General features: G+C 40.5%; 3 protein-coding genes across 15 annotated transcripts in view; 1 reads left to right on the forward strand and 2 right to left on the reverse strand.

Moving 5' to 3' along the window:
* The window catches only part of LOC108063827 (uncharacterized protein CG43867), a 103,710-nt gene that overhangs the window by 16,869 nt on the left and 71,429 nt on the right, over window positions 1-15,412 (reverse strand). For 11 of the 13 annotated variants that reach the window (XM_070218661.1, XM_017151045.3, XM_017151053.3 and 8 more), the window contains one exon: window positions 9,124-9,186. In XM_070218661.1, coding sequence (XP_070074762.1) covers window positions 9,124-9,186 — 63 coding nt within the window. Of the gene's footprint in view, window positions 1-233; window positions 758-4,791; window positions 4,966-9,123; window positions 9,187-15,412 lie in introns of those variants that run through there. The other 2 variants (XM_017151057.3, XM_017151058.3) reach the window with 2 other exon arrangements.
* Window positions 11,616-12,138, forward strand: LOC108063834 (uncharacterized). The gene has a single exon (XM_017151065.3). It carries the CDS (start codon window positions 11,629-11,631, stop codon window positions 11,971-11,973), a length of 345 nt encoding a protein of 114 aa, XP_017006554.2. The 5' UTR covers window positions 11,616-11,628; the 3' UTR covers window positions 11,974-12,138.
* Window positions 13,317-14,174, reverse strand: LOC108063835 (uncharacterized). The gene has a single exon (XM_017151066.3). The coding sequence runs from the start codon at window positions 14,155-14,157 to the stop codon at window positions 13,906-13,908; it is 252 nt and encodes an 83-aa protein (XP_017006555.2). The 5' UTR covers window positions 14,158-14,174; the 3' UTR covers window positions 13,317-13,905.

A 15,412-nucleotide genomic window follows, 5' to 3' on the forward strand; every position in this document is an offset into this window, starting at 1 on the left:
ATTATTTATTATTTTTTCAAGTGCTTAAAGTGTGAATACAAAATGTTATAAGAGATCTATTATATTCTTGGAATAGAAAGAGTTTTGTATTGTTAGAATAATGAATTTATTTGGAATACCAGAAGAAGTTTAGATTTCATTGGGCAATATACTATCCTAATTCATATTCCAATAAATTTGCCTTTTTCGATTGTATTGTAACAATTTCAGGTAATTATTTATTAGATACATACATCGAGGACATTCTGTGCGCCGGCCCTTTTTCGCTGATTTCGCTATTTCAATTTTCGCCATTTTCACTGGGATTTTAGCAGTCCACTCGATTTTACCGATTCTTATAAGATCGGGCAAAGGTTCATTGCCATGACAGTGCCGCGCACAGGGGTTAAGTTTCGGTTTCGGTTTAGGTTTAGGGGTTCGGGGTTGATTTCGGCATAGGGCTAGAGCCCTCGAGAACAAAAAGGGGCAAAGTCGGTTGGATTTGCAGGAGGGGAAACCGGTTTCGGGGTTTCGGACGATCGCGAGCGATAACTAAAGCCCGGCGAAGGGTTGGTTTTCTTTTCAATTTCTGTTCCTGTTCTTGGTACTTTCGACTGGGTTTCTTTGGAACACACACTTCAGTCACTACAGAAATATTTGCAAAAACCTTTGAGTAAGTGGCACAGTAAAAAAACAATTTAAAGAATTCCAATCAAGTTAACCGGCGCAGTTTGTTAACTAATCGGTTGCCGAACGAACAGCGAAGTGAACGACTCGAGCTGCCAACAAGAACTGAAACCGAAACTGAACTCGAGTGAAGTGGAAAGACTGCGGGAAATGCTTGGGGGAAATTCTGCTGCTGCTGCTGCTGGCAGAGGGAAATTCGCCGAGGGAAGTTCCAGCGAAGCGTGCGTGTTTTATTTTTGGGGTGGCAGCGAACGAGGGCAGTTCCTTACACTCTTTGCATAGCCCACATATCTTAAATCCCATATTCCATATCCCTTATCCCTCGGATGCCAGGGGGTGCCCAATGGGTTTGCATTAAGTGTTTTGTGCCTTTTGCAGTAATTAAATCAAAAGCAAATGGATATCAATGAACACCAATAAATGGCAATTAATATAAATTATTGTTCAAAGAGTTTTGTCATGAAATTACCAGGATTTCCTTTATCTAGGATAGTAGCTCTAGAAAAGGGATTATTAAAAAACTCCTGGGGACTTGAAATCTCCTAAACAGGTGCCTAAATGTATGCAACAAAATATTTTCATCTCAAAAGTATCTGAATACTTTCAAAACCCCACTAAATTCTTTGCTGTAAATAATTTTTAAGCTATAAATATGTTTTATTTCCGAATTCGAAAGCTATTATTCCAATGCTTTCAAGAATTTATTAGATTTCTCTCTGATATTGAAAGCTATTTGTTTCATCTAAAAACTTCGAAGTAGAAAATATCCTTTTGTCAACCGATGTTCCCTACCCCCTTTAGGTGACTCACCATGTCAATGACTCCCCGAAAAAAAACAGAAATAACGAGAAAATAGCGATCCAGCTGGAGAGACGGATGTCAGTCGGGTGAAAGTGCGTGTCATGTGGCGTCCATCTCAAAGGGGAATCCTTGCATCTGGGGGCAGGTGCTCGTTACTTGTCAGATTATGTGTATATGTTTGAAGTTGAATAGCAGCAGCAGCAGCGGCGCCAGGCAATTTATCTCCGTTCCGCAACTTTTCCATTGCCCAAATATGTTTTGTTACTTTTCTTCTTTTTTTTCTTTGCACATAATAAATGTAACATGTTGCTTTGGCTCTTTGGCTGATTGTTTGCGGTTGGTGTTAACAATTTGCCTGATTAAAGGCCGGCTATAACGGCAATCACACACAAAAGGGGAGACCGATGAGTCAGTGGCACTGCCATCCATCAGCAGACAACCCAAACAACCAACAACTAGCTATATATGTAGAACCTCCAGACTGGATGGCGGCCAACCGAAGGAGATACTTTGCTTTCCACTTCCAGACTTTCGCTCTCCAAGTGGCGCAGTTGGGTTCCAAAATACCAGATGAGAGGTTTGGGTTCTTTTCTTCAAGATGTCTCCCCAAGTTGACGCATTGAATTTAGATAAGTCTAATCAGAAATTTGGTATTCAAAAAGTACGCAACCATAAAATTTTTTCTGAAAACACCCCCACAACCAAATTCTTGATTCGCCACTGATCAGAACATTTTCTAAATAGAAATCACTATAAAAATAAAGGCAGATTTCAACAAAACAATTGTCACTTTAAGGGTTAAATAAGGGGAGTTTCCATTATAAAGATTCTTTAAATATTTAGTGACCCCCCTTCCCCAAAAAATCTAACCCGATTCCCTGATTTCCGATTTCGTAACACCTCCTCCCGTGAGTTTGATGACCCAATGCAACCGTGTGACGAGCGATGGATACAAAAGCATCTTGCGGATATCTATCACATCATTCACAGCCCCGAGTCGTCGGCGGCGAAGTCGCGACTTCTCCGCGCTATTTTTATAAATATTTATGCGGCCCCTCGACTCATGTCTTTTGACTCGTGCGTGGCGTGGCGACTCCATCGGCGGCACAAGAAGAAGCAGAAGAAGTAGCTGCACAGTCCGCCAAATGATGTCGTCGACTTGCTGATGAGTTTAAAATAAAGAAAGCAGCCGCTGAAACCACTTAAACCAGGAGAGGAAAATTGTACCAGGGAAATCCCAGCCATAAAAGGAGTATGCGACCCGGCGATCTAGTAAAGTCGAGGAATTTATAACTAGAAATTTAGTTTTTCATTTAATTACTACAAACATTATGTATACTTAATTAATTGCATCTTTGAAAGTAAAAGTTATATTCCCTTATTTCAACTGCCATAATGTATGTGGCTACAATATACTCCATATATGCCATTACTGGGTACGGAGGAAAAAACGGATAGTATAAGAGGGAGAGCCGACTCGAGGCATTACATTTTTCAAATGCACATCAACAGGGCAACGTTGGCTGGGCATTGGATCAGGAAAGGCACCAGCTATATCTAGCACCATAGCTATATGAGTGTGGAGTATGGAGTGTGGGCGAAGTGCGGAGGCTTCGGCTTCGAGCGAAAGTGGCAATCGTCGGCTAGCCTGCACTCCGATGACGGATGCATGCATCATTAATTCAACTGAAACAATGTTCAACAACTAAATAGCAAGAGAAACCGGGCGCAGGGGGGGCAGAAGAGGTCCGCCAACGCTTTACATCTTCTATAATCGAAGTGCCCCATTCGAAATACAAAAGGGGGAGGTGCTGTGTTCTATTCGACTTGGTAAATACTCTAGATGGTTATTTGGACGAAAACCGATTTTGAAACAGATTAAATTTTTCACCAATTTTCGCATTTTTTATGTGTAATTATTTGCAAAAAAATACAAAGTCCAGATTTGAACGCAAATCGATTCAGAATTAAACTACGAGTTCAACAAGGAATGACATTCCATATTTGGGCTATTAAAAAATATGGAGTGGAATTTTCGACGAAAAAATACTTTTTTTATGGTTTTTCGGTCGTTTTGAATAGCTAACGACCTAAACTAACGATCCCCATCACTTTTGGAAAAATTAATTTTTTCACAAATTTTCGCATTTTTTATACCATCATGATTTTTTGCAAAAAATGGCAAAAAATTACAATGTCCAGATTTGAACGCAAATCGATTCAGGATTAAGCTACGATTTCAACAAGGTATGACATTCCATATTTGGGCTATTATTTCCTTTGTTTCGGCAAAAAAAACTGATATTTTAGGGTGGAAAATAAGGATTCAAATTCTAGACAAAAAATATATTCTTTTATAAATATGTCTTTGAATACCCATTAATCTTTTGACTAAGCAACTCTGAAGTAGCCAATCAAAAATGCAGGGTAATGCAGCTGTGGGTTAAGTTGAGGTTAGATGTCTGTCATTATTGGCGAATGTAATTAACAATGTGGCCCACTTGCAATCCGGCGGAGTAAGTGCACCCGTCTATCGCAGCATCTGGGGATCTGGCATGTAATCAATGTTTATCCAGAGATGAATGGCCAGATCCAGAATTCAGTACCCAAAACGAGAGCCACAACCCCATCTCCTGGCGTCTCGAGGCAATCAATCAACTACTCTCTTGCTGCATCATCCTCGTGGATGCGAATGTATCTCACGGATGGCAGGCACGTTAATTGAAACTGCAGCTTCTGCAGTCCACGAGTTGAAATGGAAATAGAAATGGGCATCATTCATCATGCAAACGAACAATCAAAGAGATGACGACGGACGGACGGGTTGGGTTATCCAGTGATAAGTGACTCTAAAGAAAGAAATTCAATCAACAGGCTGACCCACTTCGCGATTGGCACTTTTCAGCAGAACGAAAGGTTAAGAGTTCAAATGCGAAACGTTTTGATTAAACCAGTGAAGCAGTGTGGGTGGGAGAGGTATCCCATCTAATGGGATATATTTACCCGATTTTGAAAGGCCTCATGTGAGGTATATGCACATAAATTAGCATTTCCCCATCCCTGATTTCTAATTATAGCAAATTTGTTAGGTTGGACAGGTGGGCGGTGCAAGAGATTTAACGGAGGTGGATGCAAAGTATCTTTAATGTGTTTAAAATGTCATAATTTATCCGAGGGTTTCCCTCCCCTTATTCTGACACTAGAAAGACCTTCTTCTAAGGTAATGTTGTAATGAAAGATATTCAGATTTAAAGGGATTTAGGATTGGTTCGTACTTGTTGTATTCTCTTTTTTACATATATAGTAATTACATTGTAATCTTACCTTCTTCCTATAGTTATCCATTCATAAAAAAGGATTTGGTTCGTTGTTCGATGAGTTTCGTTTTCGTTTTGCTAGGGGACTATAGCTATTCTACCAGTTCCGTTGTTTCGTTGTTTCGGTCGTCCTCTCTCACTCGCACTTTAACCGCTATGTTGGCTTTACCCTAACCCTTACCCTCCTCCTCCTCCTCCTCGAGTAACTGATGCTGCTACCGTTAGTTTTTCGTATTTTTCTTGTTATTGCAGTCGTTGTTGTTGATATTTCCTTTGTTTCTGAGGAAAGCAGACGCAACAGCGACGACGACGCTTTCCTGCAGGACGCTTTCCCAGCATTTTGTGGGGTCACCTGCAAGTGAGTTTTCCTAAGGAATTTTCTTATATCCTTGATACCGCCTTCTGCTTTTTCTTCTTGCTCTTCGATTTCTCACTGGGTTAACTGTCTTGTAGCGGCATTTTAACTGTTGTTGTTGTAGCTCTCGATGTATTTAATGACTTTCCGATTTCCTGATTTCTTTCACTGTAACAATTCCTTACTTTCTTTTTCTTCTTTTCTTCGATGTTCTTGCTCTCGTTCTCCTCCCCTTTTCTTCTTGTTGTTGCTGTTTTGTAAATGGACGTTTTGTTGTTGTTGCTTGGCTTAATTTTGATATGTGTGTGTTGTTGTGTTTTAATCCTTGTTTGTTTTGTGGCCTTTCTTCGTTGTTCTTTCGTATTTATTTATTGTTAAACTGTGAGCTTGGTTAACTTAACTTCCTGCTCTTATTGTAATTGTATTTTGTCTGTCCTTTTGGGCTGCTGCTGCTTCTTCTTTCCCATTTCGCTTTTCCTTGCTTTCTCTTCTTCTTCTTCGCCAGTCAGCTGTCATCGAGAGAGAGAGAGGGAGAGAGTGCGGCGAAGAAAGTTATTTCGCCCTCTCTGTGCGCAAACTCTCTGATGTTCGTGTTGTACAATGCATTGCAAATAATGTCCTATAATCGACGACGTTTATCAATTTGTCCTGTCATCGCCATTAAAAAAATCACACACACACAGAATCGGAAATAACGAGATTTCTATGATTCTTATTTTGTATTGGCCTTTAATTCACTGCATTTTACACTCTCAGGTCACTTTTTACGGTTATGTACTCATGTGTGTGTGTGTGTGTGAGGCGCATTGGGCGCGCGTTTTGTACCGTTATTTCGTTGAACAAGCGATGACTTCACCGCTTTTTATCATGGGGATAACTTTACCTATTTATCAGCCCACCTTGGTTATTTCGTTGCAAATTGGGCACTATTTTTAGGAGGCCAGAAAATAAAACAAAAACCCACAAATTTCGACAGATCCGCGCAGCTACAAGTCTTCTTTTGCACAACTTTTACGCTCTGCCCCTTTGTTACGCTGTTTCTTTTTTTTTGTTCTCTGTGTTCCATTCAGGTTTTGCGTTTTTTTTAGTTCGCCCGTGTTGTTGTTTCTTTGGGGTTGTTTTCTCTTACCAAGTCTCGCTCTCTCTTTCGGTTTCTCTCTCTCAAGCTTTGCAACCCCCAGAATTTACAGTTCTAGCGCCAGTTATCCCAAATACAGTTTGAGAGCGGTTTTAGTTGTTTTTGTTGTTTGTTTTGCTTGGTTTTCCTTCCTTCGTTGCCGACTTTCCGGCGCTTTTCGGCACTTTCCAACACTGTGCCATGTGCCATGTGCTCCGCACAAAAAAACACCCAACTCCTTTGGAAATTCCTCCTAATTGGCCGCGTTGAGGCATTCCAAAGTGTTCTCATGTTTATACTTCCTCCTTTTAATGCATAATTAATGCGATAGGGGGCTAAATTAAGGGGTTGGCAAACCCTTTTTCCTGGGGCGACAGCTTGTCCTGACTTTGCAAGCGAGTGGGTGGCATTTTTACCTCTGACCTTGACTGGTGATGGGTTTGAATAACCATACGAGGATAGCTAACAGGAGGTGTACATACCCACTCTTAATAGAAATTTGTTTTCTATATATGACATATATTTATTCTTATTCTTAAAATAATAATACATAATCCTTTTCTTTGTATTATTATTATTTTGATATTTGCTTAATAATATCAGAGAACCAATTTAAATAACATAGTTTAATTGTGTTTTAAAGTGGGTTTAAACTTTAAAAGGTTCACAAATGGAGAATAATATCGTCTTCTAATTGTTCTCCGAGTGATAAGATAGTATTTTTGATTATGTTCTATCATTCTGAGGTTCCTTAGGTTTGATTGATAACCAATCCATTGATCATCTGGGGAAGTTATATTATGCCACCCCTATAAGGTTGCGTAATGTTCACAGTTTTTCACTTTCCACCCACTTTCTGGACACCCAACAAAGGCCGCTCGTAATAATATTTATTTCTTTATTCGCCAACAGTAAAAAAACCTTAACTGGCTACTAACTAATACTAAATTAAATACTAAGTGAGGCAAAATAATTATACAAGTTTTTCTTGATTAAATCTCTGGGGGAGCATGGATCCAACCGCATGTGAGATGGCAACTTATTATAAAAATGCAGGGCTCTACACAACGGCTCATTGTGGGCATAATTGGCTCTGTAAGCCGGTACAAAAAATGGTTCAAACGTTCTTAACGATCTACCAGGCACCGATAACCCTATGCTGCCCAGCAGTGCGGGGCAGTCGATTTCAGAGGTCATAATAGTTCTAATGAGCTAACACATTTTTAAGCCCTGCGACGACTAATTGAAGCATAAGTAATGAGCCCTTTAACGGTTTGTCCCCCAAAAAACCGAAGGGTTGCCGTGTCGGCCATTTAAAAGGGGGGTAAAAGGTGAAGCAAGGGTGGCTAATGCCGTTCTAGCCCGTCGTCGTCCTGTTAGCCAGTTAACATCCACGTGTTTGTACATGAATTTAATCTCGGCGCAAACAAAGTAACAAGAATTCAATTTGTCACAGTGGTTGGCCCCGCTTTGTTCGGTGTTTCTGCTCTTCCGGGGTTTGCATTACGGGTTTACTAGAGGTTTGGGGTCTGTTCTTTCCTCGGGGAAAGGCGCATAAAGCCAACCGAAGCCTGGCAACGGTAGCTCAGAGAGATAAACCCATGATCTGACTAGGAGGAGTGAGTGTGTATTATACACTGGGAGAATTTGTCGGAAAACTATAACTGATTTTATAAAATTATTATCTGATTGAAATCATTTAACTGAAGGTTATGTTCTGGTTAATATTGTATCATATTTTCAAGGCTTTGTCTGGATACCCCTCCTAAGATATCCCATTTTTCGGCCAGTGTCGTTGAGTTAAATTGCTTTTAAGATAACATTATTATCTGATTGAAATAATTTAACTTAACGTTATGTTGCGGTTAATATTGTATTATATTTTCGAGGCTTTGTCTGGATACCCCTCCTAAGATACCCCATTTTTTCTGCCAGTGCATTGGCTGAGCATCGAAACGCGTGGGAGGTGGTGTAAATATTTGCATTTCGCTTGTTTTTCGGGGGTGTTGCGTTAGCCAAAGCCAAAAGCCTCCGGGGACTTGTTAATGCAAACAATGCGCATTTGATATTGAAAGCATAAGTACAAGGAGATGGAGGCAGAATCAGGTAATCAGGAGGGGGGAGCAGCTACAGCTACAGCTACAGTCTGTGTCCTTCTGTCGTTCGTTCTTTCGGGGGTAGTTTTCTGCCCAAGGGGGCCGAAAGGGGCTACTACATAATATAAGGGAGTCTGAGTCTGGCAAAGCTCCGCTCCGTTTGCAACCGCACGAACTCCAACGCAGGCCTGCATTAATGTGTATTTCCGGGGGAGCAATGGGTGCTACGGGGAGTACGTACTGAGCGGAAGTCGATTTATGTTTTGTGTACCAAGCACACGCTGTACCACCCACATCCCGTCCCCCTTGCACACAAAAAAAAAATTTACAAGAATAAAAAAAAAATATTTTTACATAGATAAATTTCGACCCAAGAATAGCTAGTTCCACAATTTTAAAATATCTAAGGATAAGATTCTTGAAATAGTTAATTCGTATAAACACGAAATTCGAATATTTTCGCGCAGTGTCAGTCTGCCGCTCGAGTTGGTGACAACTTTTCGGTTTTTGGTCTAGTAAATGTTGTGTGCGCCACACAGCTGTTGGTCTCTCCATAAACCCCTCTGGCTACAGTTACATACTCCGCCCCTGTACAAAAAAGCATTGTCATGGAAATCTCTGGACAGACCGCCTTTAAACTGTCTTTCAATGATGCGGTCTGGATATCTAATGCCTGCTTACCCTTGTTTTAATTTTGCCACCCCTGCGATATGGATAAGCATGCTGATATGCTGAGGCTGGAGCTCCCAGTCATTTAATGGCTTGGCTTACCTTATCTTCGGCTTCCTCGGCGCGTTCTTCCGCTTCAATGACGCGTTGTTCCAGCTCCGTTAGCTGAAAGTAGAAAGAAAAATGCAGAAACTTGGTTAAAACTGAAACTCGGTTGGCGCTGAAAGTTACTTAAACGGCGGAAATCATGTGAAAACAAACGAGTGCCTAAGTTTGACAGATATACAGTTTATTACCTTTGGGGGGAAAGGGAAAACTATTTAGTTCCTATCTCAAGTGTTAATTACATCGCTTCTACATGACTACACATTGGCAAAAGAGTATTGAGGCGATGCCTTTCCATGCCTTGAAAGCCAGAACAATAAACCGATTTCTCAATATATTTAAAATTACATCGTTTGTTATACCCGTTACTCGTAGAGTAAAAGGGTATACTAGATTCGTGCAAAAGTATGTAACAGGTAGAAGGAAGCGTTTCCGACCCCATAAAGTATATATATTCTTGATCAGGATCACTAGCCGAGTCGATCTAGCCATGTCCGTCTGTCCGTCTGTCCGTCTGTCCGTCTGTCTGTCTGTCCGTCTGTCCGTATGAACGCTGAGATCTCGGAAACTATAGAAGCTAGAAGATTGGCATTTTGCATGCAGATTCTAGGAATTCCTACGCAGCGCAAGTTTGTTTCAAAATGGTGCCACGCCCCCTCTAACGCCCACCATCGCTTATATACGATTTTAAAAATTTTAATATTTTGGAAAAGTAAAAATGCAGTTTTATTGTGTTTATCAATACCTATCGAAATGTAGAAGAAATTTTTCAAATCGGACCATTCGTTAAAAAGTTATGCGTGATCAACGTTTTCTATCTCTATCTCCATCTCCCTCGCACTCCCTTTACCTGAGTAACGGGTATCTGATAGTCGGGGCACCCGACTATAACGTTCCCTCTTGTTTTTAGCATGACTTTTATGTAATACATAATTTAGACTTAATCAAAAACTCCATTTTATTTCCCGTGAAAATTCCCCTAAATTTGGGAAAACCCCCTATATTTAAATTTATTTTACATTTTACTTGCTTAGCTGATACCACCACCGGTTAGCTGGTACACCAACCTAAGACTTATTGGTCTTAGCGGGAACACATACCAAACCGAAAAGATTTTCCCAGTATTTTTTGGAGTGGTGAATAGCGAAAAAAGAAGGTTCTTATGTTTTTTGGGGTTTCCTTTTTTTGTGGAGGTTTTTCCACCCGGAAAAATACCCACCCCCTTCCTTCGATCCACCGAATTCATTCATCAATGAATCAATCATGGGAAATGACACACAATTTGCGGTTAATAAGGATAATGTCCTCTGGCTAATACAATTCATGACGCCGGGGATCTAAATATTCGTGCACCTGTACCATTATTATAATGTTCAAAAATGGGGGCACTCGTCGCTAATCCCGCGCTTTTGAACAGCTCAATGGCCTGCCATTAACAAAGGTTAAAAACCGGCCCGCCCGGCGAAGAAGTCTTCAAGGAATTCCCTTCCAATTAATCACCCAAGTGGCCCGAAGGACCAAAGGACCTGGAGAGGAAAAGAGCTGGTTAAACGCCGCTAAGGATTCCACTTGAACCGCGCTCTCGATCTCTCGTCTATTTTGAATGCCTTAAGTGCATTAATTTCCGCTTTTTATGCCATTCAAGTGGCCACTCAGCCACGGGCGGTGGGCGATGTGCTAAGGGGGTGTGGCACACGCCCATTGATTGATGGCTGTCAAATTGTTGTGCGAAATATGAAGGAGCCGCATCTCCTGCCTTTCTCCTGTTCCACCACATCGATGATGAATGGAGTAGCGGAAGTGGCAGGAAGTTTCCGAAGCGTCAGCTTGACTTGTCGCGAATTGAGAGAAACGATGGCATGATTTTATACCTCCATTCAAGTCGGACTTAAGCTTTGGTAAGCTGTTAAGGACTTTAATTCCCGGTTTTAAGGGGGAATTAAACAGATGTGAGTGGGTTTCGAGGGTTAATTAACTTATTTGCACATACAATTTTCACAATCTATTAGAGAATGTTACAAAATCACAGCATTCGCGAGGGATATCTCGAATGTAAAGCTGTTAACAATTCGATTTTAATATCGATATAATCGATGTTTTTGAATCAGGAAAAAAAATCGACCAGTCAGCCAATTTTCATCTCTAGAAGAAAGATTAAGGAATTATAAACCATAATTCTAAATCGAAATTTAAACTTTGTGTTTCCTTCTAATTTTTTGTTTTCGATTTAAAATCGATTTAATCGATATTTTTCAGAATTAAATCAAACAGAATCGTTTCACAAAAATTGAAAGTGTTTCCTATCTAATTGATTTGATTGTTGCTTTTCCCTACCTTTTTCCACATCAAAGAGTCCGAATAGTCATCTGTAGACTAAGAAAAGGCATATGTCTGCGTCATCCCTTTTTGGACAAAAAAAAACAGCTGTTCGATGAAGGGGTATCACTTCACTATAAAACAGGTGGAACCAGCGGACAGCTCGCACAGAAGCACAGAATAAACATGTGCACCAGTCTGAGCGACTTGTTTGCCTGCATGAGGGCCCAGGGAAATTCAGATTCGGATGCGGATGCCACCAGCACTACCCATCAGCGGAATACCGCCGACGATGTGGACAATGAGGCGACCGATCCCCAGATTCAAAAGGTCGACAAATCGATGGTGCAGCAGCCACTTCCCCTGGCAAATCCTGTCCCTTCTCCTTCGACTGGCTGCATTCGTCCCCCATCGCTGGCCTCACGGGTCTCCTACGAAGCCCTGGAGCGCTACGATCAGATTTTCGGAAGTAGTGCCCACCAAGAAGCCGGGGCATCTGGTTCGGGCAGAAATATTCCCGACCAATTCTAGGCAGGAATTGTAATTACATAAATGTGGGATATGCGAGTATTTGATCTTAAACATGATCGATATTTTCGATGTTTTGAAGTTTGTTATAAAAGTTATTCAGTATTTTAAACGAAAATATGTAAGAACATTTTTTAAATTGCTAGAAAATATAGTTTGGCAATTACTATTTCTCAAAAACATATACATTTATTAAACCAATTAAATAATGGCCTTTTTATTTGACTTTGCCGCGCTCAAAAGATATGTCTGGCCTTTACTGATTATGAAAACTTTAACATTTTGCTGTGGGGGTGAGATTGTACAAACCTACAAACATATATTGTGCGGCAAAAGTTGGTCAAACAAATGGATTATACGAAAAGCTGGGAAGGCAGAAAGTTGTGAGCGAGTTGCGTGCGTGAAAAGATTGCCTAGGTTTTCCGGATTTCCCCTGCCACATCTACGCATTCACCTGTTTAATCAGGGGCGTTGTTTTGGCCTGCCAATTGGCGAGTTAATTGGAAGGAAACGGAACAACCACATTTGCCATTAATTGCTGGGGGCGTGGCAAGTAGGGGGCTTACTGTTTCTCAGACACTTCAACTTCAGACTTTAACAAACAAGTTTTACAAATTTGCCACACACAACACAGTTGTAGTCGCAGAATCACACGGAAAATGTAATTTCGCCGCCACGAATGCAATTCCCGCTAACAAATGGCTCACAATGGGTGCAGCGAGCCCCCGAAGCCCCTCCTCCAACTGCTCCACCTCCTCTACCGCCGCTTGTGCCAACGAAGGAGGTGACTTTGGCCATTAGTCGGTTTAGGTGTCGTTTGCATCGCGCTCTGCTCTGCAAAGTTTCCAGCAAATGTCGCACTAAAAGTTGTCTTTCTCTCGATTGCAATATAGATGTATATATATATAAAGGAGAATAGGAGGATAGTCCGCAGATCTTGATGGGTAGCAAATGGCTGCGGTTAAGAACGTAAAAGGGTTCTGTTCCGTCTGTTCACCTTTTCACCGATTGGGAATTGCTGTGGCCTAAATGAGTTTTCATTGTTTTTTGTATCCCAGTTTATTGACACATTTTACACCTCGAGGAAAAGTTCAAACTCACAACAGCTTGAAAAAATATCGAAATTTCGATATTTTTCCAACATTTTATTTTAAACATAATTAAAATAATTTTTGTAGATTTAACCTTTTGTTTCTGAAAAACATTGATATTATCGATATGATACTGTAGAAATATCGTAAATATCGGTAATTTTTAAGCTCTATAGAGCTCATTCACCAAACTAAGAAACAAAAGTTTTACCCGTCGTATACGTAATATAATAAGACATGTTTATTATTTATTAGTTTGCTAGCATTTTCACTGTTTATTTAATTTCATAGCATTTCATAGCATTTCTTACACCACACGCTTAAGTAATTTAATATTATATATCACAAAAATGATAAATGCAAACTTTTATGGCTTAATGTATTTAGTTTTGACATGTGATATGCACAAACCAAGTAATCCAATAACAATTTAACCTATTGTAACACAGCCTTTATTCGACTTTGTAAATCCTTTCCATCGATGACTTGTGGATTTGTTATTACGCCCATTTTTATTGGCTTTCCACTCATATGTTTGTTGTTGTCTCCTCATTTGCTTTTTGTTTTGATTGCAAAAAGTTAATTAAAAATTTGTTGTAATTGAATTTTATTGCATTGTTTGTTTGCATTTTTGTTCAGCTTTTTTTTTTGTTTTGTTTCATTTTTTTCCAGCTGTGCTTTGCTTTGTTTGAGTTTTGTTGTTCAGGTTTTTATATTTGTTGTCTGGCCATTATGCCATTTGTTGTCATTTAGTTTTTGCCTTTGGCAGTAATTGGATTATGGCAAAAAAGGAGTTTTAATTAAACCAAACGAAGCGGAATGGTTTGGTTTGGTTCGGTTTGAATCAAATGATGAGTTCCGGCAGTCGGGGATCATCGAAGCCATCATCATCGAAGAAGCATTCCACCTGTTCGGTAGCCCAGGGATTGCGGATTATTTCAAAGGTCAGGGGCGGCGGTGGAGGGAGTTGCACCTTCACCTTCACAGTTTTCACAGACTTTTCTTCTTCGATCGGGGGAGTTGAGGGAAACTCCATCATGCAATCGCCACCGAAGCGTCGGCAAGCGAAGAAATCCCACAAAAATCCAAGAAACATATCCCCACCACTCGACTGATTCCGCAGCACTGGCAATATCAAGGGGTTTTTTTCAGATACTATCCACCCACCCAGTTGCTATCCACAAGTCCCCACAATCCACAGCTGCACAGCTGCGTCCACAGCAGAATTCGCAAATGGCGGATGGATTATCAATAGCCCCCCTTTCCCATTCCCCACCGCCTCTGGGTAATCCCATCATCATCATCATCGTAATCATCGGTGTAAAAAGCAAATGACAAAATTAATTAAAATTAAAATTAAATGTCGCTTGCGCTGGTTAAGGAATCATGCGATCATGCATTATGCATAATACATTATATCATATTCACTGCATCGGCATTACGTAATCCACTGTCCATATACACAGTGTGTGCATTTATGTACTTATGCATTTATGCTTTTGTTTCTGTATAGAATGCACATTATAATTACATTTATGCGCGGCCATCAAATTCAATGGGGCTAGAACATTTGCATAACGAATGCAGGGCCCCCTTTTTCCACGCCCCTGCCCCCGTCGCTCGTTAAAGAACAGTAAAGATGCAAGAACGTTTTAAATACTCTCGCTGGGGATTTCGAATAAGAGGTATTTAATATCGGATACGAACCAGAAAAATTATATTTGGTAGGTATATTTTATATTATGAATTCTTCACAACGGCAATACAAAAGTTGTTGGGCGCTAGTTTGATTTACTCTCTAGATCCCTAGACATCCAGATATTCTTTGGATTTTTTAATATACTCAGTAGAGTGTATAAATGTGGATCCAAAATAAAAGGTTTGACGTAAATGCATACACACATGGCAAATGGTGCGTGGCACGTTGGATCAATTAATTTTTTTTTTGCTTTGTCTCTCTCTAGCCGCATATCGCCGTCCTGCTCGCTTGCTGTCCCGGCTTAACGGTCAATTTAATTACGGCAAGAAGAAGAGATTAAATGCGAATAAGAGAGTGAGACAGAGTCAGGAGGGAGAGAAAGGGAAAAGAGTATGCACCCTATGCGATGACAAAAACAATTTGCAATCCCTTAATCACACTCACTCACTCACACACTTACGCGCTGTCTCTTTCCAATGTCACTCTCTCCATCTCTGTTTATCCTGCGCTCTGTGATTTTAATTATGCTTAACAAGCTGAAGAAGAAGCAGCAGCAGCAGCTGCAGTTGCAGCTGAGGAAGACTAATGAAGTCCATCGCCATGAAGTTCCACAAGTCTTTTGGGCGGAATTTCACTCAGCATTTTCCACTTT

Source organism: Drosophila takahashii, chromosome X (assembly GCF_030179915.1).
Source record: "Drosophila takahashii strain IR98-3 E-12201 chromosome X, DtakHiC1v2, whole genome shotgun sequence".
NCBI lineage: Eukaryota > Metazoa > Arthropoda > Insecta > Diptera > Drosophilidae > Drosophila > Drosophila takahashii.